The sequence below is a fragment of the Helicoverpa armigera genome, chromosome 25 (genome assembly GCF_030705265.1).
Source record: "Helicoverpa armigera isolate CAAS_96S chromosome 25, ASM3070526v1, whole genome shotgun sequence".
Taxonomy (NCBI): Eukaryota; Metazoa; Arthropoda; class Insecta; order Lepidoptera; family Noctuidae; genus Helicoverpa; species Helicoverpa armigera.
The window spans coordinates 818,580-840,977 of NC_087144.1; the positions used below are offsets into that span (position 1 = coordinate 818,580).

Consider the following 22,398-nt stretch of genomic DNA (forward strand, 5'->3'; position numbering starts at 1 on the left):
TGAAAAGCTATTTCTTGTAGGAGAACTTGGAATATAGGATATTTTTAAGTAGGTACTCAAAAATGCATGGAACACTATTTCAGTGTATTTTCAAAAGCAAAATCATTTATGATTATGTGTTCCACAGTTAAAAAAGTTATCTTTTAACCGACCTATTACGTTATCAACTGTGGTGTTCCTTAGTATATAATTTTACTTTATTTTAAAATTAATATTTGGGATAAGCCTGTCATGTAGAAGTCAGTTACGATAGTGAACATTTCTATTGGGTTAATTAAATACATAGACGTCTACATCACACGCAGTAAGTTTTTCTTAGAACTGTCTGTGAATTTGATGTTTCGTTAGCATTATTAGTTCAATTAACGTTTTTGAAAACGTAATATTATGAGTTATTAATTAGCAGGTTGTTACTTATATTTGAAGTCAGTATATTAAAAGAAAAATCATACAAGTTAACCTGTCGGCAGATAGTTGGTTCGATAATTTACAGTTCATTTCGAAGGTGACAAAAAGTACTGAACAAAGCGCTTTTGGGCATGCATGAAGCGTCAGACTAACTAACTTCAGAAATGAAAACTTATTTTTCGCGGACAGTACTACATATTCTCATACTCGTCCCTTCATACTATAAGAGTGAAGGAAAAATGAGTGCATCTGTGTTGGCGCAAATGCTCGTGCACTATAATATGTCCTGCGCAGTTGGGGGATCTCCTTATATGAGAACAGCCGCCGTAGCCGATAATCGGCTAGGAGGACATCATCCAGACTCTAGTTATCGGCACGAATCTTGAGTTCTGACCTTCACCTGCGCAGAAGTAATTTATTGGGTCCCTTTTGTGGTGTGAAGTGAGGCGCGGGGCGGGCTAAAGCGGTGAGTGACTCGCAGTGCATCGTGTCATAGCCGTCACTCGGGATTGGTTCTTTGCTAATAAATCACTTCTGCGCAGATGTAGGTCAGAGCTCAAGATTTGTGCCGATAACTATACATACTCTGGAAATTGCATAACGCGATTTCAAAAGCTATAAATATTGTTTATATAGTACGCTTGTTAATTTTGTGTACATACAGTATTAATTATCATTATTTGTGCAAACTGTTACAACATTCATGTTCAGTTGCAATTAAAATTCAGCACAGGATGCTTAGTTAATTAGTTGTGTGCCTGTATGGAATACCTACGAGCTGGTAATTTTATTATTCTACTTGGAATGCAGTGCTAAAGTCATAAGTTTGTTTTTGAAAAATCACCCAGTCTATCAGTCTGTTGACGATTAACATAAAAATGACTACGCGTACTTTTATGCGGTTTTCACAACTTTTAAGTAGATACATACACATACAGAAAATTATCCAATTTAGGAACTACAATAGCAAAACTCAAAATTTAGAAATAAATTATCGCGGCCAAAAAGTTGAGGAAATCGATGAAACAAAGTTTTTAGGGATTTTCCTTGATAAACATTGTAATTGGAAAGTGCAGGTAAATAATGTTTGCAAGCGTATCAACAGGTTCGTGTATGCTCTTAGAAAGATACGTAAACTCGCATCTGAGAAAACTGCACTATTAGCGTACCATGGATACGTAGGCTCAATTTTGAGGTATGGAATTTTACTATGGGGTAATTCGGTAGATATTAATAGAGCATTTATATCCCAAAAAAAGTGTATTCGGGCAATAAGTGGTATTAGTCCAATGGAGTCCTGTAGACCATTCTTTAAAAAATTTAAAGTGCTCACGATAACATGCCTGTACATTTATGAAGTTGGGGTATTCGTTAAAAAACATGGTAGGTTATTCGAGAAAGTTAGCGAAACCAGAAAGTATTTGTCCAGAGACCCGAGTAAGTTGGTTCTTCCTATGATGTCGACTACTTTGTTTAAAAGGAACTGTTATTGTATGGCTATCCAAATATTTAACAAGCTACCTAAAACTGTAAGGGAACTACCACTGTATAAATTTAAGAATGTGCTCAAGAAATGGCTTTTAGAGAAATGTTTCTATTCTATGGCCGAGTATATGGCTCATAAGGAAAAAACTGTTTAGGTATTATTAGTTTTAAGATTTTAAATTGTTATTTGTTTTTAATTTTGTTCTAGCTGATAAATAGGTTTTTATTTATATTTGTATGCCGATGCTACGGCGAAACATGCAGAACTTATAACAAATGTTACATCTATGTACCCCGTGTTTCATACAAATAAAGTTTCTTATTCTTATTCTTATTCTTATTCAGAATATTTCAGGCCTGTAAATTAAAAGGTTCAGAAAATCAAATAAGCTTCTTGTTAAAGGACTATAGATTTTTCAACTCAACAGCTCATAGAGACTGAGTACGATCAGCCATTACGGTCTAAAAGAGAAGGATACTTGACCATAAGTGGTGTCAGGTATACCAAAACAAAAGTGATACATTCATAAAACATAAATATTATTTCCCACTATCTTTTCTCCCATCTTTCATACAAAAGACAAAAGGAAAATAAACAATTATAGATCACAGCTATCCGATGAGATTCTTAGAAAGATTGCTTTCAATTCCATTCAAAGGAACGATGAATGGGACCGAACGAATGAACGAATAATAGAATTCATTCGCTAGCTGATTGACTCGGTCGCGATAACTTTTTGAATAAAACCGACGTTTGGCTGGCCGTAAATTCTACTTCGATTAGATTTTAAAGGTTAGTTCCCATCCAGCATGGAGCGTACCCAGAACCAAGCAGACACTGCAGACAACAGTTTTCACATTTGACAGCAATGGTGTCTTGCATGAACAGAAACCATCAGGTAAACAAAAGAAATACACAAACATTTGGAATAAGGTGCAGCGTAACCGCTTTGACGGCTCGGTCTTCGTTATACATTCCTATATACTTAATTGTGCATTCCGCTCATGATATTGCTGACAATCACATTCATATCAAACCATTATTTTCATGTACGTATCACATTTGTATAAAAGTTCTCAAGTGGCGACCACGACCCGGAAGACGAAGCGTGGGCAGGCCCCACTGAATGGACGGACGATCTGGCCAAGGTCGTCGGGAGGCAGTGCTGCAGATCGAGTAAAGTGGTGAACCTTGGGGAGGCCTTTGTCCAGCAGTAGACGTCTTTCGGCTGACACAACGACGACATACTGTATTAAGTTTTCGTTGACGTACCCTAGATGTAAATAAATCTAAAATAAATAATATTCTTTAAGTAAAAATTAGAACATAACTTTGTACATGATACTCGTATTTTTGGGGTAAATAAAGTGTGTAAAAGAAAATTATTTTATCAGCCACGCCTCGAGTGTCACACTCAATGTCTGTACATCTGAACGAACCTTAAAACCGACGGCTGGCCATAAATTCAGTCCCGATTAGATTTTAACTGACTGCGGAAGTTTGTGTGTGGGATGACAACTTTGTGTATAGAACTCCCGACCCAGTTGGTTCTGTTTAATTGATTTAACTTCTTGTGTTCATGTGTTCATGTTTGTTTCGCTTTTTCAGTTTTTTGTGGATGCGGTTGGTAGTTGCGGATGAGTTCAGTGAAAAATGTAGCTTTATAAAATGAAAGATCATTTTTTACGCGGAAGATAATTTTGATAGTGTGGTTAGCTAAGCTTATAATATGATAAAGCTGAATTGTTTGTTTGTTTGAACGCGCTATTAAGCACATGAAATACTGGACTGATTTGTAAGATTCTTTCTGTGCTAGATAGCCCATTTATTAAGGAAGGCTACGGGCTACACAAGTACCTCGGGTGAAACCACTATCAAAATATAGTAATAAATAATCTTTATTTTGTCTCAACGGATTTTTCATACAATACACAGTACTTTACAAACATCCGCCCGCGCCGTTAAGTTTTCTACATGAATTTTCAGCTAAGTGTCTCCACACAAACATTTCAATAGAAATTCACGTACTTCATCGAAATCCCTAGCGATTGCTTCAAGCTCTTCGATCGAAATATTTCCCAGTAACACTACAGTGTCGGTTCGCGGTAAAAGCATTCTATTGCATACTACCCTCGCTTCCCTACTTCAATCGTTTTCATGTCATGTCCACAACACTTCAAGCGATCAAATACTTTACTACACGCCACAAGGGATATTGGACTCTATTCTGAAGGCAGAAGGTGGTGTTTTGATTGGTGGTTGTGCTATGGGAAGCATTGATTGCAAGCGATTAATCGAGGAATAGTTCGTTTATGGAAGTTTCGTGTGTTGCAGTTTAGATGCAAATATTGATAGGTATATGGACAAACATAGATGATTGACTTTCATATAAATTGGGCGTTATTTAGTATTTTTCCTACTCTCGATGATTTCGTCAGACTCTATAAAAAATTGTTTAAAATAACAGTAGGTTTCGTTTTTAATCTTTATTTTTCTTTTGACAACTTAGTTGTTTACTGGAAATTAAATAATTTGTTATATACATCGGTGCATAAAGTAATTCCGCAAAATGTGAGTGGAATCACCGGAAACAGCTTGTTTAGAAATGTATGTGCTTGAAAATGCAGAGAACTTACTACTTAGTTAGGATTATGTGCCCTAAGAGGCTTAGCCGTAAACTGACTTTCCTCAACAATTAGCCTGGCCAACACTGATACTTACATAAATATTTTGTGAAATAAAATCGTCGCAAACATTAAGGTTTCTCGCTGGCAAATAATCTAAGACAAAGATAATGACCAATTTTTTGTGATATTTAAAATTACTTAGTAATTTTGCTTATTACTTTACTTATCTTATCACTATCCTGAAAAAATACCCAGTTTTTTTTAAATACCGTAACGGAATCTCTCTTTTCATTAAAAGCAAGCAAAACATACAAAATAAAAGCTCAAAAGGCGAATGGCAGGCTTGTATGGGACTTTCGTACCGCTAATAAAATTTCGTGTTTTGGGATATTTTTTGTTTTAATTGATGGGTAATATGATAGACAAGCCCTTTGTAAATTCTTAGATTTTTAGAACTTGGGAAGTAAAAGTTATAACCAGTTTTGTTTTTTAAGGTTATGTACTACAGGGTACCCATGTAAGTTGTTTTAGCTAGGTACATAAACATTGTTATGGTAATGATAAAATAAATGTTCTACCTAGCTTGTCTCTTAATCTTGGGTGTGTTTTAGGTAGGTACGTACAATTAGGTAAATAGATAGATAGATAAGGATCGTACCCACTCAGTAGAGTGCATTTAGGAGATACAGACCTGTCCAGCAGCGGACTGCAACAGTTTGATAATGGTCAAGTTCTCGGGTTTCGAGTGTGGTATAATAAAACAACTTTGTTTTTGTAGGAATATACATCTATTTTATTGTTCTTATAATTATTTAATCTATTCTTAGTATTATTTCATCAACATAGAAACTCATGTGCAGAAATACCCAGACCCAGAACAACTACTTGCAGATCATTCAAATATTTGTTCCGTGCGGCAAACATGGTCAGCAGGTGTTATCTGGAAAATATTTAAGTGATTTTGAGTATGATTCAACATTGCTTTAAATAACTATTTTAACAGTGTTACACAAACCAAGTTAGGCAAGTAAACAATACATGTAAGAGATTACTTATATGTTTGTTAATGTACAAACACAACAATGATCGTTTACAGGACCAACTGTAAATATTTTTACAACCACAACAATGTTTGTTATTTTTTTCAAATAATGTTAAGATTAGTTTTAGGTACTGGTACTAATATGAATATATTATTTTAGTATGAAATCGTGTAGTTTATATGGTGAGTCTACTTTTTAACACGTAAAAGTTCTCACTTCGTAACTGGCACACTCGTACGCAAAATGTTATTTGAAAACTACTTACATCTCTAGGATATGTCCACAGCCGAATAGTATTGACGATATCTTCACTCTCATCGGATAAAGCGTGCCTTCGTATTCGCGACAAGCGAACGTTGTAATTGATGCAAACTCGTCATTTTAAAGCACGTACACACACACAACACAAGTAATAAAGCGTCCTTTCGCGAAAGTACTATCAACAGATAGAGTACGGAGGAGCAGTTCCTCGACTCAACGTAAAAATGACCAGATAATATTCTTAAATTGCTCAGATGCAGTAACAAACCACAATCCAAAACAACAGCAAAGAACTGAACAGACACTGACAGACAGAGACTAGACTCTGAAAGATATCCGTTACCTGTCAATAAAATAATTGCCAATACAAAATAAAAACATTGATGGTGAAAATAATTTATATAATTAAATTGTTAATTATTAAGATAGTATGCAATAATTATTCATTTTAAGGTATAATATGTAATTGGTTAATTATATTTACTGTTATTTCTATGTTTAAATAATTATTTATCATTTCGAGCCTCGTGATATTTTACAAACGGCAACTTCTAAAAACAGAACTACGTTTAGTTGCGTTTAGTTTAAGATTATATTACGTTTAATTACTTGAATCTTTTAATTGGTATAATTAATTAATCCGGAGTTCTAAAAATACTACACAAACATGAAAATAAATGACTTAGTTGCCTTAATAATTGGTACAAATTCTATAACTGAACAACGACAAAAATATGCGGTACGAAATCTGCCATTCTCCTTTCTTTTTCACTGTATTTTCACCAGTTTCTCACGTGTATCCATCAACATCCTCCCCTGTCAGCCACCAGTAATCCAGTTAGGTTTCAGCAGAAATACGTTAAACTGTAACTGCCGGTGACGGGATAGTGACTGGCTCGAGTTAAGAGCGTGTACGCTCGGCGCGCGATGTCAACTTTAGGTAATTCAACGCAAAAAACCGCGCAGACTAGCGTCGCGGCTGTGTGCGTGCCTATCATACTTCACGTATAGTCACACAAACCATTTTGATCCTTTCGAGTGAAATTGGTAGAACAAAAAATATATTATTTAGTAAATAGTTAATAGCGGGAAAATAGTGTAAGTCTATGGATGTCTAAAATATAAAAGCATGAAAATAAGTCGTTAATACTTACACTCTTTTGCAAAAAAATCGGGCACCTATGAAAACTTTGGTTTTGAGGACTTTCTGTATATTACATAAAATTTTCAACAGTACTAAATAGTCGACTGGTGATTAATGACAATGTTAAGAGTTTCTGTATTTTAAGCGATTTCAAAAAAAAAAGGAGGAGGTTTCAATTAGATTGTTTTGTGATTGTTCTCGATTTCTCAAAGACGCCTGGACCGATTTGAAAAATTGATTGTTTATATGAATGGTCCAGTCCATCCAGACCGAAAAATTGTGGTCAAATAACAACAATTGCCGGAAAGCCAAATATTGGTGAAGAGCTTAGGTTTACCATTGCAAATAAAGTTTTAAGTTATCTATCATATATGCTTCAAAAGTTATTCGAGATCAAAAGTCAAAATTTGGGTACATCCAAAATGAAAAAAAAAAAATCATAGCTCGATTGGTAACAGACATCTGCAATAAGTGATTTCTAGCCTAAGGAGTCCGCCATATTGAATTTAGACTCGCGACACATTTTTTTTCGAGTTATTCATAGCAAGCCCTTTCATTTGATACCCATACTACGATATGGGAATGCATTAAAAACATTTTTTTCTCCATCTTGGGTATACCGCCATATTGGATATAGAATCATACATTGTCATTAAAACTGAACATTCAAACAAAATTTCAACTCAATCGATAAAAAAAATATGCTTCAAAATTGAGCTTTAAATAAAATAGTAATGTATCAAGATTTGTTGGTCGCGCTTGAAATGTACTCTATTCTCGGTATCCACGGCAGAGGTTATTCACCCTACGCGATGTGACGGAGCGACACGTCCTCTCTCTGTGAAGCCTTGCGGCGGTCTGGTTTGAGTTGACTCGCGTGCAGCGTTTAAAGGCCGGTTTACACTTTGCGAAGTGTGAAGTGATAAGTGTTAAGCGTTAACTTTACGCGATAAGTCTCAAGTGTTAAGTAGTCTTTTCCATCTCCGTTTACACAGTGTTTAGGAAGAAGCTCATAGTGGTACTGTGCGTTGTGCATTGTGTCTCTAGAAATGGAAGATGAACAGCGCCTAATATTGAGACAAATAAATTAAGGAGATTGTATCTGTTGTGGTATCTGATATAGAAAATGAACTCAATTTTGAAATCGGGAATTCCCATCGCTTCACTCAGTTTCAATAGGGCCGCATCTCTCAACTGTTTGTTTTTAAATTCTGCGCACTTAACATTGTATAGGCATTCAAACTTTATGTATTCTTGTACGAATTATAAAGTATGTTGTTCCGTCCACTTCATTTTCGCTTTGAACTTGACACTGCGCACTTAACACACACGTATTTACACACTGATTAGTACAGGCAAATTGTGAGAGAGGGTAGTAGAAAAGTTGAGAGGGGGTAGTCACTTAACAACAAAAATAGACCTTGATTCTATTCACTCGCACTAATCAATAAGTACTAATCGCACGTCTCACTTAACACTAATCACTTTACGCTTCCGTTCACACCTTGATTACTAAACACCTGCACTAATCACCTGCAGTGTTAACTTAACAAAGTGTAAACCGGGCATTATAGTAGTTTTTAAATAATTTATAAAAAAATAAAAACGAGAGATTAAATTATAATATAAAGTTTATGTTTTAAAGAAAGAGTTATATTACTATAGTAAATAATTGTAATATTAAATTAAGTAAGATAGATAGGTAAAAAAAGCATTTGAAATTCTCAATTTTTCACATTGTTAAAATATTTTTTTCTGAAAGATAGAGACCTAAATCAAAAAATGTTTTCAACTAACTATAGGCATGGGGATTTCGTCTATGAGTAAAAAAATAAATATGATTAGATTTGCCACTATTTTCACATGAATTTAAGCTTCGAAATAGACGCTGAACGGGAATTTTATAAAACATCTGTTACGTTATAGGGGTTTTAAGTATTTAAACTACACAAATTGAAATTTATGTTCAATTAACTATATAGACAGTGAAATTACCTTGCGTTATTAAAAAATAACATAGTTATAGGATAAGTAGTTACTGAGAAACAGTGGTTTGAAAAGTACCATTTTAGGCCAAATGGCGCGCGGTTGACGTACACGCTCTTAACTCGCTTAGCGGTCAGTGAACCGTGTTGAGTTACATACATATAAAGAGGTATAAAAATTGACAATTACTTTATAATGATACCTCGGTTTCGTCTGCTTCCCGTAGAACTACTTCGAGCACTCGAATAAAAAGTTATATCTATACTTCTATGCTAATATTATAAAGAGGAAAACTTTGTTTGTTTGGTTGTAATGAATAGGCTCAAAAACTACTGGATCGTTTAAAAAAAAAATTTCACCATTCGAAAGTTACATTATCCACGACTTCCACGAGTAACATAGGCTATATTTTATCCCGGTAAGGGCAGTAGTTGGCAGTGGTAAAACTGCGGGAAAACGGCTAGTAGCTATAAAATAGATTATCCAAAGACTGACACTGAAAGATTTTTCAGTAGCACTAAGAATAGCGCTTTCAAGTAAACAAATCAACTTTTCAGCTTTATAACATAAGTATAGATAGAAGTAGGTTTCTTTTCTTTCTTTCTTCAATTTTTCATTTATCTAATTCACTATAGCTCAATAATACCATATGTAATGGTATTGGTCAGACTAGTGATAACGCGCGATGATGATAGCGGGCGCGGTTAGAGTAATCATACTTTCACACTAATATTAGAAAAGGGAAAGTTTGTATGTATGTATTTTTGTTCCTTCTTCATATGTAAACTAAACGGATTACGTTTAAACTAAACAAAAATATAGCTTAAACATATGAATAACATGTAGACTACTTTTTGATCTGGGTTTAAATAGTATGGAGTATGGCTCACCTGTATTCGTCAGATATTATACTTTAAGGAATAAATCGAGAGCCTGAAAAAAGACTGGCTATTATTTGGGAGCGCAAAATAGTTTCTTCGGGTTGTTAGGTGGAATAGCGTTGTATCGCCAGTAAACTATGTTTTTTAGGGTACAACATTATTTTTATTACCAAACAACCTTTTTATACCATTACTGGCTGTTTTACACGCCTGCTGTAGTAACCACTTGCTATAGTATCCGAATAAAATATAACATAAGTTACCTGGGGTTAATGTAGCTTCCCATCAGTGAAAGAATTTTTCAAATCGATTCCGTAGTTTCGGACCCTTAAGAGTACAAACAGACAATAAAATTGAGACATACTATCATGGTATTAGATGAACGAGTAGCCAACAGTTATGGCTTTATCTATATCTATGGTGATAGCGATGGGTATATAAGGTGCGGCTACAGTAATTGATTGATGATACAGCCGTCACTTTATCATATTGGATTATATGTACTTTGGTGACTAGTTTTTATATGATATGGGATGTTCCTGGGTGGTGTTAGATAATTTTATTATGCGTTTGAAAGGGGCAGTATTTTTCTTCTAATGAAAAAATAAATAGTGCTTCAGATATTAAACGGTTTGATATCTGTTGTTTCAGTTTTTAAAGCTCTGAAGGTTTTAAAGCCAACCATGGAAACTATCTAACAAATAATTCGAAAAAACTGCGAACTGAAAAAACATTTCATTCGAATGAACAAGCGTTTTAATTTATTTAAATCCAAAATATCTTTTTCACAACATATGTATTTATCGTATACCTAGTTTTTTTTTGTTTCCAAATGTTTTGTGGTTAACTCAACCAGTTTAAACAGTTTACTTTATATTTTCAGACTAAATCGTTTTGTAATAATAACAACGACATTTCAATGCAATATCCATTCAGTGTAGCATAGATAGGGGAAAACTGTCCAACTACCCCCTGCATTGGCTTTACACAGACGAGCGCTCTACTTATCTGTGGTTAACGTTCCGTCACACGCTGATGTGAATGCAACGACAATATCGTCAGTGTTCAGTATTGTCATATCGTCATTTATCTGTTGTTTGTATAATGCACTATGCAGATTAATTGAATCAACGTTTGCGGTGCCTACGTTATTGTTTGAAGGGGCAAATCTCTGGAACGATTCGGCAGTTTTCAATTTTTACCAATCAGATGACTTATCGAGCAAAGCTATGACGATCCGGATCCGGATGCGTGGAATAGTCTCCATGGTAGCTAGTATCTTACATTTATAAAACGTATAATGAAAAGTATGTAAATGAATGCCCTTTAAAATAACTGGCAACAGTTTTACTTTTCGCTTTACAACTGAAAAATATAACAATAAAGAGCGTTTTTTTCCGAATAAAACTAACAGCAGATGGCTTCCCCGACAACAATGAGTGCGCCCATACTGCAAACGTTCGTATCTGCACATTCTCCACATATCGCGACAGTTGCAAAACGGCGTAACTGTTTATCATATCATAGCAGTTCTTTATCGTATGACGTTAGTCGAGCAATAAATAGACAGTAAATAATTATGGCGTTCTATCCGACTGTCGGCTACGGCGGTAGTTCTCATATAAGGAGATCAGCCAGCTGTGCAGGACATATAATAGTGCACAAGCATTTGCGCAGACACCGGTGCACTCGCTATTCCTTTACTCTCACAGCCCGATGGGACGGAAATTCCTAAAAACTTCTGAACTCCTGGCTGCTTTGAGAAAGTTTCTAAAACCCACAAAGCAATTCAGCCCGACCGCCGTCAATGCACCTTTTTTTCATTGGGAATGATCGAATGATCCATCTCGCTGTGGGTGCTGTGTGAGGAATTGTCAGACTCTTACTGACTAAAACCCACCATGTTTCTTCTTAAGCCCATTATGTACCAAGGTCGTGGAAACTCTTTCGAACAGACCCAGCGCGAATCGAACTAGAGACCTCGTTCATAGCTTGTAACTAGACCAACGAGGCAGTTAGACAATGAGTATCGATATTCGATATGCACAGGCCATTAAATTCGTGGTTCTATGCACACTATGTATCGGCTATGTAAAGCGTGTTCAATGTATTTTAAATGAAATGTTGATACAAAATGTTTTATCCAGCCTTTTGTGGATAACATGCCAAAAAGCTGAAGTATTGTCGAAATGAAATCTGAAATTCTTTGTTCGGAGGTTTTAAGAGGCTTTTGTGCCTATTAAATGGTTTAACTTGATAAAGTGAAGTAAAAGCGTTTTAAAGATGTTTTGAATGAAAGTAAAATATAAATAATAACTATATCGGTTTGTCTGTTATGGTTTCACACAAAGGCTGTGCCGTTTTTGATGGCATTACCTAAAAGAAAATTACGACAGAACATAAACCAATATCCGACTAAATGTTTTTCTTTCTAAAAGCAAGTATAATTTTATCATCCTTTGCAGAAGGAAAATTTTTTATTTAAAAAACTAAAAACCTACTTAAAATATTACTTGGGAAACTTACCAAAAAATGCTTTGATAATAAAGAGCTCTCTAGTCCACAAATTATTAATTAAGCACTCATTTAGAGCGTTTCCACGAACTTGGTAAAAGCACTTAGTGCTCGGCTAATTTAAAAACATGTTTTTATTACGTCATTTTCTACCTTTATTACATTTAAAATTAAACTGAGACTGTAATTTAAGGGCACTAGTAGTATGAAAAAGAGGCATATTATTAAAGTTTGGATGTTTTTCAAAAACATCTCATTCAGTTGAGCAATTTAGGCAGGATAGTGTAATAAACATACTGACTAATATAACAAAGTGTTTTTTTTGTTTGTTTGTTCCCTAAAGGCTCCAAAACTATTTGACCGATTTGAAGTATTCTTTCATGGTTGGGAGGCTAGACTATCCCCGAATAAAATAGGCATATTTTATCCGGCAATAGTTCCCACGGGACGCGGGCGAAACCACAGGAAAACGCTAGTATAAAGTAAGGATTTCCGTGCCAAAACCTCGGTTATTAAAACCCAGTTTTGCTTACTAACATTGCCTGTCGTAAGCAAAACGTTAAATATTTTCGCGCTGACGACGCCGACGGTTCATTTCCTACAGATTTTACACATCACTGGAGTTTGGAGTCCACTTAAAATATATACTAGTTAAGTGGCGGGGGTCCACTCGTCCGTGGCTCTCAAAAATTAGGAGTGATGTTAAAATTGTAATGTCTTAAGTATTGTGGCCTAGCAGATGTATAGAAACTCATTAGTTTTTACACAAATGGACAGACGGTTTACCTGAAGGATTATTGCCACACATCTACATTTCTGAAATACTAGATTTCTTAAAGTGTGTCCTATTGTTTTAAGCCGATAAGCTCACGCACAAAACAATTCGATAAACTTTAAATATTATTTACCTATTAGGAATTGGATTTAGACCTTAACCACGTCTTCTTATACCAAAAAATAAAGTTCTTTTATTGATGAATCACTCACGTATTTTTATGAATCCGTACCCAAAGGGTAAAAGGGGACCCTATTACTAAGATTTCGCTATCCGTCCGGTACTGAACCCTTCGTGCGTAGGTCTGACTTGGCCTTTTTTTTCTTACTTAAAAACATTCGCTAGTTCATTTTTGCATAGGTGTTTATATTATCTATCCAACTTTTTTACCACACGATAAAGTGTTTACCCAGTATTGAAATGCAATTTTCGAGATTGATGATAATAAAGTTTTCTTTTTAAGTATTTTCAATATTTAAATGAGCAAAATGTGTAAAGTGATTCAAATAAGATAAGAGTGTATGAAGAGAAGGTACATTTGAATATTGTTTGCTTTACTTCATCATTTATTCATGTAATAAATCTTTCATATAAGAAGATACGGAAAAGGTGTTTTAATAACAATATTTTGTTATAATGGGTGACCTTTAAAATAAGTTTTTTTCCCATGTAACTAGATCACACCCACTACGACTTACAAACATTTCGAAATATATTTAGTATACCTAAATGTAATGTAAATCTATCCTCCGAGCCCTTTTCCCGACTATGTTGGGGTCGGCTTCCAGTCTAACCGGATGTAGCTGAGTACAAGTGTGTTACAAGGAGCGACTGCCCTATCTGACTCCCTCAACCCAGTTACCCGGGCAATCCAATACCCCTTGGTTAGACTGGTATCAGACTGACTGGCTTCTGACTACTCGTAATTAATGCCAAGGATGTTCAATGACATCACAGTCATTGGTGTCTAAGATATACTTAGAAAGTACATACAAACTTAGGAAAGTTGCATTGGTACTTGCCTGACCTGGAGTCGAACCCGCGCCCTCATATTCGAGAGGTTGGTTCTTTGCCCACTAGGCCACCACGACCTAAATGTAATGTAAATATTGTTATTATAAATAAGTAAAGTACTTTTGCTAGAATGTACAAATCAAAATACATCTTCGCGAACAAAACAATATAGACTATCAAAATGACTGCCATCGCGTAATCTCATCATGCTCTATTTAAACCAATCTCAATATTCTAGAATCTTCGAAGCAACCGAATAAAACGTTCGTTTTCGTAATAAAACAGTAAGCCATAACGGAGTATTTGTTTTGTACATAATAAACTGAATTTGTGGATGTTTGGTTAGCAAATATTGCGTGAGCTCTGACGACGGATAGGCGTCATACGTTGAACAATCTTAGTATACGTAGATGTTTTCAGGAAAGCGAGTGAATTATACTTGTGTGTGTAAATGTAAATGTTTTTGTATGCGTAAGCTCGGAAGCACTCAGTAGTGGACGGGTTGCCGAGTCCATTGACACACATACAAGTATGGCTCACTCGCTTACGTGAAATAGCCAATCGTATTACGAGACTACTACGTTTACGTTGTACTAACCACTTTAAAAAAATATTAATTAAGTTGCAATTTCTCTTGTTAAGTTTAGTTAAAAAAATATTTATGGTTTGGCAAAATATAAAACCCTTTATTGATTAATACCGTATCTCTGCAAATAAAGATTCTTATTCTAATTGCCTTACGTAGCTGATATCGCGAAGATCTCCAAGCATCCAACTCATATCTGTAGTTAAATATATTTCAGCCCAATTTCAGTTCACTTGGTTGCTCAGGACCCTGACCCTGACGTCACACGATTAACGACTGCTCCCAATATTTAATCTATATCTGAATTAGCTTACTAGAGATAGAAATAAGACGTTACTTAATGTATGGGGCCAATGTAAAACTTCTATCTGTAGTAAGCAAAACAACAGATAAAATATTAAGAACGGCTGTTAATGAACTGATCAGTAGCCCAAGCACGAATATTTGCGAAAAGTTATTCGTATCGAAATCGAGAAACATTTGTATGAGAATTGTACAGCGCCCCTATCGGGCGTAAAAGGAAACAAAAAATGGCAGCACGAACATTGTTTTGACGTACGGTAACGTAAACTCTCGAAGGCTGGCTATCGAGTATGGTCGAAACATTATTCACTTGAAAAAAGTCGGTGAGAAAAGTTTCGAGAAGTGTAAAAATAAAGTTTTAACCGTGTTTATGTTTTGTTTAGAGTTAGTTTTGTGAATAGAAGTGTTTTAAAATTATTGTTAAGTTATTGGAACAATTAGTAATAGCTTCAATATACTTTAAAATGCAAAGACCGCCACTGTATGAACGTAGTACCGCATATTATTTTTAGCTTCAAATTTACTAGAAAATTATGGATATCAATCACGAGAAACAAGGTACCTAAGTAATTAAATCATATTTTATTTATTTGCGTAGATACCTATAGAATTAATGTGTTTGAAAAAAAAATTGTTATTTATATGTTTATTTTTAATCATTGTAGAGCAAAACTTAGGAATAGAATTAACCCACTGGACACAAATGAAACCGAATTTAAAAATATAGAATATAGAAATAGCATTGCACTTAAAATACTTCACACTAAAGTTTATGCCACTCAAACTTATTAAAACTGTTTACTCACGCTTCCATGAATTCAACCATCATTTTATGTTGCGTGCGTCTGACTGGTTCTCATAATTATTTATTATATTGAAAGCACTTAATTATTTGTAGCAAAACAAAAACAGAAATACTTTTGTTGTGGACGTGTAGCAAAGCATAAACAAATTTGGCGCCCTTACGCGCGTCGGATGTCAAGTGGGTGCGTTCGGTACCCGTCATTTTTAAAAAATAAAATCTCCGTAACTATGTTATATTGCTAAAGATAATGCCATTTTATAATGTCTAATAATTAACTTTGGGTCTCTTTTTTATATTACATTCAGTTTTTATTATAATTTAATAATAATAAAACGTTTAATCAAAGGTAAAAAAAATATTAACAACTAGAGTTAGTTTTCGAACGCACCATTCATTCAACAATCGTTCATTTTGCTCACTATGGCGCGTCCCTATTTACATTTGCATGACGTCACATTAGAATTCGAATCGAGTGTTCGATAGTGCTTCGAATGTGCTTCGTGCTGCCTACTATCGACAGACTCCGTTTTCGAATCGAGGCCTCGATACATTGTCGATTCGAATACGTTAGATATTCGTGCTTGGCCTACTGATCTGTTCTTGTTTACAATCGCACATTGTTATTTACTAGAATAGATGTTTATAGCTACAGAGTCATCGGAATTGTAGTTAATTATAAATAGAGCGTAGTAAGTACTTATTGTAGGTTTATGGCCAAGGCACACATATTCAAAAGCAGCTGAGAGCATTTTCTAATAAATTATTATCGTCTTATTGAAATAGTACTTTTTTAATGTAAACAGTGATATTTCTCAGTGTTGTTACCTGCTTGCAAATATTTATATATACAGTAAATATATATATAAATATGGGCATATACAGTAACTATAATACTGCTTAATTCGTGCCCTCTTTTAGCCCTCTTAATAGTTACTATCATTTTAGGAGTTTTGCATAATTTCTATATATATGTACCTATATGTTTCAGGGTGTCCATTTCAGTTTCTTACATTTTGTACAATAAATCACCTTATATTACACAGCTCAGCTTCTACAATGTAGGCCGTTATGCAAAGAGCGACTTGCGATCAGTCGTTACAAAGGAGATCAAATATACGTCAGAATATTTTAGTATACAATATTATGCGGCACATTAAATAAGCTCAGACTTTATATTTACAACAGATATACAGTATACTATATCAAATATTATTATATACTTATTCGTCAAATAACTTTGCCACTCTGCGCAATCGTAGTATTTTAATGTTCGTGAAGCATACACATAATAGTATAAAATAGGTATTACATACATTATAATACAACAGTCTAGAAATATAGTAGTTATAGTTACTTAGATATAATCTAAAAAGCAATTTCTCACAAATGCATACGGATTTACGTCGATGATTCCTAAGGTATCACAGAACTAATATTTTTGAAACATAGGCAATAATATTATATTATTTTTCAGAAATGCTATCGTATTGTGACTTTGTTTCAAAAAGAAATCAAAATCGTCGGAATATTTATGCTGCTTGATTGACTTACAATTGTTTTTAAGTGTTGAAACAAATTAATTAAAGTGTTCACAATAATTTGATCAAAATTGCAAAATACGATTGGAAGAACTCTATAGTATATTTCTCTATGATTTAGCTGCATTAGCAAAATATACCCGTTTTCCAAAATTCCTATTGTGCATACACCATGTAAAAATAAGTAAAGAAACAATTAAATTCACAATACCGACGCAAGTTTTACAGGTGAATGACCTCGCTGAATATTGAAGGAACGTTTTTCTTTTACTTCCATCTTAAAGTACTTTCAAATGATCAAAGTTTTCTTATTCTTTTTGAAGGAAATCGATGAATATGGAAGTCACTCAGTTGTTTTATTGTTTAGGTTTGAATAATTGTTTTCAATGTGTATGAACACTGAAGAAATCAAAATGTTAACAAATGCGAAAGTAACGCCATCTTTCTGTCACGCTTTCCTGTCAAAACTTACCTATAACCTTATGAACCGATTTAATACAATTTATTACACTGATGTTCTAGAGCCTGAGAAAGTATATCAGGCTACTTTTTACCCAGTTAAGAGAAGTGGATCTCCCGGGATGTCAGTAAACCCGCGGGAAACAGCTAGTTTGTTTTATCTTGTTAATTCTACCAAAGTAACAATTAAGATTCTTTTCAAAACTGATACGTACGTGATAGGGTCAGCAGTATAAAGATATTCCTCATGTACCAGTAACTGGTAATATTGAGTTTTCTTACTATTACAAAGAATGTTTAGTTATTAGAAGTCCCATTATTTTCGTACATATCAATATGTTACTCTAACCACTTGTATAACTAAGATAAAATATTCGGCATCGCTCGGCTAAATCCGTATGCATTCGGAAGGGCTGCTGTGACGGCTATTAACCCACGATTGATTTATAGACGGCTTAAATCTTTGTATTGATTACAATGATGGTAGAACTGGATGGTTAAATACTGAAATGAATTGGATGTTAATTTGATTGGACTCTGAAGATTTTAATAACAGATACCAGAGCTTTCGTTTTTCTATGTGTCTGGAACCCATGGTGTTCAATGTGTAATAAACTGTAGAGCTATACTATTAGTATGTACAGAAAAATAAATAAAATATAGAATGGAATGAAAAATAAACCAATAGGAGTCGTGGCAATTTTGTCAATAACACTTGCTACGACAGCGCTACGAAATGAAGCGTAGCGTAGCGTAGCGTATCGTAGCAAATATGAAGGTTTTAAAATTATATTGCTTAACTATCAGTATTGTTCTTGATATCCGCTAATAGGTATCAAAAAAGTAGAGCTTAAGCTAAAGTTAATAAATAAAAAATACAGACCTACATTTTGGGAAATCGATTAAAAATACCGTCCCGCTATGTACAAAAAAATGGCTGACGATGATGAACCTTACGATCATCTAAAAGCAAGCAGTCACAGCAACCTTCAAATATATTAGTAAATAGTTATAACAAATACATACATTTCTGACGTACTGATCAAATGTCCTCACCGCTGTCCTCCCGAGAAGCAGTGCATCCATCTCACTCTCCGGAACTGGTACCACGGCCACCGTGGGCGCCGGACCTCCTTTCATCGGCACATTCATTTTTGTACCTTATTCCCTTCGCAATAAGACAAAAATCCAACACCAGTGCTACTGTTGGGACAGGCACAAAACTTCTTTTGTTTAATTTACTTTATTTAAACACTGTTTTGAACACATGTTCTTTTGAAATCTGAATTGAAATCACTTCATTGTAAATGGAACTTGATGTCCATGTCACAGAGTACACTTTCGTTTGTATCACAATTAACGCACCACTCATTTAAAACGACTCCCACAAAATTCATTTATTCTCGTTTCAGTTCGCGTCTTGTACAATTAAAAATGCTTTTTCTTTCTTCTTTCGTAAAAAATAATTGTCACCGAAATTAATTGTAGGTATTGCTTTATTCAATTAAAATTGAGTGTTCTATTTTCTAAAAATAAGAATTATTTCTGCAGAAATTATTCATCATTAATTTAAAAATAAAAATTGACGTTCTTTTTTCAAATAGAAAATGATATGAATTGGAATTTATTTATTGTCTGTTTTTGAATATGTATTTGTTTTTCTTTTATTGAATAATTATTTTTCAATTAATAATATCACTTTATTCCATTAAAATACACAGTTTATTTTCACAAAAACTTCGAATTATCTTTTATCTTTGCCAGTTGATCCCGTGCGTTCAGTCTTCACTATTAATCGTTCTTTGTTTCACTATTTTTGGTTCAGGGATTGGAATGAAATAAAAATTCGTTTTTGGACCTCTGTTACTGATGGTATACGTATACCTGAAACGATTATTATATTTGTTTGCTTATACATTTGTGGTGTTGTTCGATTTTATTTGTTTTACTGATAATTATTGGTTTTATTGTGGCTTATATAAATTGTATATACATTTAGTGCTCAAGATAGAATTATTTTTTTTGCAAGGCGTTCCTATGTCTTCTGTTTTCTATGGTGAAAAGATGAGGGTTTGTGATTTTAACTATTAATATGTTTTTGAAATTCCAAAAAAAGGGCTCTTAAAAGTTTGACCTCTATTTGTGTATATCTGTCTACGGTGCTGTAACTCTTAAACGGTAAACGTATTTGGATGAAAATCATAATATATTCAAGCTGCATTCCAAATTCAGTATATTCTATCTTTCCCAATTAATCATAATGTCATCGATAATGTTATTACCAACCAAATTCAATATGTATGTGCGTCCGAAATCATTCTACTAGAATAATGTTCACGAGCAGTTAATTGGATAAGCTATTAATTATATTAAGGAGGCTTCGACACATTCCTAATTGGCTTAACACAAGTGATTCAAATCATATTAGTCTAGACTTTAGTTTAATAACTTAATATTTAGTTATGGTTATATCATTATTATTACAGGCAAGTATATTAATATATTTACTAATTATAAATGCGAGTAAGAATATATAAATAATGTTTACATTGTAGGTATATTTGTTACTCTTTCACGCTAAATCTGCAGAATGGTTTTTGATGAAACTTGCCTGCAATATGGCTTATACATGAGAATAACAAACATCCTAATTTCTAGCTATTATAATGATTGGAAGGTAAATAATGAGAATAAATGTCTTTAATATTTTTGATAGTTAAAAAAATAAAGTAATTGGACTACATTTGATAGCTATATCAAGGCTTGAGTTCACAAAAATATACAGTGCAAAAAGTAAATGCAATACAAATAAAATGGATGTTTCAAAAATTCCAAAACACTGAGAATTCACTCAGAAGATTTTCAAGTAAGCAGACAAGTACTGTCAGAAATGCAACGCTTAAGAGAATCTGAACCAGTGCTGAATAAAATAATGTTGTTTTACAAGAGAATTCCCAAAACGCAGTCAGATAAACATTGAAATTTTTTGAGTTACCTTTGTCTGTTTGTTACGCTCTGGCAAAAAAATAGCTAAATATACAATCGATGCTACTAATAAAATTATGAAGAATTATGAATTATGTTCGTTACTCTTTCGTTTCTTTCTACTCGTTTTTCACGCCAAAACTATATAGCTTATATATCAGAGAAACAAGTAGACTACTTTTATCGAGATTGGGAAATTAGTGTTCCGAAGAAAAATACAGATGAAAATCGAGCTAATCCACAGAAAACATTCGTTAAGAAACACATCTCATTGTTTATAGTGAGAAGTTTTCACTAACTCAGTGTATTATTATGCTAATGTACTATGAAGACATAAAAAATCTTACAAAAATTCAACTTTTTAAACTCGAAATGGCTTCTGCATATAATGGCTAAGTGCCTAAGTTTTAGACTAAGGCGACTGCATACCGAAACTTAATGCACCAAGAACTCTTGGAACTAGGAAGTATTTAGCCAGTAGGTATTATAATAATGGCCAGTCTGATCCATACTGATTGTTGGTTCGTCGGATTGACATCCTCGACGGCTTTTGAGATCAGCCAGTTGTGCATAAAATATAATAGTGCACAAAGAGACACAGGTGCACTCTCTATTCCTTCACTCTCATAGTCCGATGGAGCTTTAATCCGACACGACCGCAGAGAGATCGGGGCCAATCACCAACTTTAGACTCCTAGCTGCTTTGTGAAAATTTCTTAAAACCGCTTGGTTAGCACATTGTAATGAAAAGCGATGTACTTGGGATCGGGTAAACCCGCGTGAAACAGTCAGCAAAACACCGGAGTCTGTAGGGAACTGCTTCGGAGGTCGGATAAAATACATCATCTTACTAGGGGATACTGTAACATGCGGTAAAGAAAAACAGAAATCAGAACAGTTTGTCTTGTTATTCGTGAACCAAAATATAATAAAAACTAGCTTCTGCCCGCGACTTCGTACGCGGATCCTGTCCCTTATGCCAGCGACTACGGGGTCAGCAAAATCAAAGATCTGAATAGTCTGATATTGAATTTTAAGGGACCGAAGAGAAACGTTCTATATACTTAATTTTTGTACTTTAACAGCAAAAGCACAGCAGATTAAACAAAACGCTGAGAACTGAACCGCAATAGACGTGACCATAGGGATAAAAGTAGTGATTCTAATTAGTCCGCATTTGTGTGTGGCAAAAATATTACACAAGTATTATTACGTAAAAAAACATTAAATAGATGACAAAGTCGTGGTGACTTAGTGGAAGTCGTGGTGGTTTAGTGGGTAGAGAACCAATCTCTCAAGTATGAGCTGAAGGGTGAGGATACCTCGGTGGACTTTAAACGCAGATTACGCGCTCCCTGTGCTTACCATGAGGCACCTACCCTCCGAGCAGGGCTACTAATCCTGCTCTAGCGACTCCACTCTGGACGGCCAAGCCAAACCAGAGGCGTGAGACCTACCCCCGTCATGGTTCTAGCTGGGCTCCTGGAGTAGGTGTATGTGTGGTTCCATTTTTATAAGTCAACAGAGAGTGCTTATCAGATTGAACAACTTTTTCTAAAACGTCATACCTCTATATGCTATAG

The 22,398-nt window shown here is 34.5% G+C and overlaps 1 protein-coding gene and 1 long non-coding RNA gene across 3 annotated transcripts in view; both read right to left on the bottom strand.

Annotated features, from left to right (window-relative positions):
* The window catches only part of LOC110374966 (uncharacterized protein), a 415,421-nt gene that overhangs the window by 346,426 nt on the left and 46,597 nt on the right, over positions 1 to 22,398 (bottom strand). The window contains exon 1 of one of the 2 annotated variants that reach the window (XM_049845577.2): positions 18,857 to 19,374. The exons of the other annotated variant lie outside the window; for it this stretch is intronic. Within the exon in view, the coding sequence (XP_049701534.2) occupies positions 18,857 to 18,982 (126 nt within the window). The 5' untranslated portion in view covers positions 18,983 to 19,374. Of the gene's footprint in view, positions 1 to 18,856; positions 19,375 to 22,398 lie in introns of those variants that run through there. 2 annotated transcript variants of the gene reach the window in all.
* LOC126056755 (uncharacterized) lies at positions 5,287 to 6,555 on the bottom strand. Its single transcript, XR_007512237.2, has 2 exons — positions 5,830 to 6,555; positions 5,287 to 5,461 (listed from the first exon to the last, which is right to left on the bottom strand). It is a non-coding gene; the product is annotated as an uncharacterized LOC126056755 (long non-coding RNA).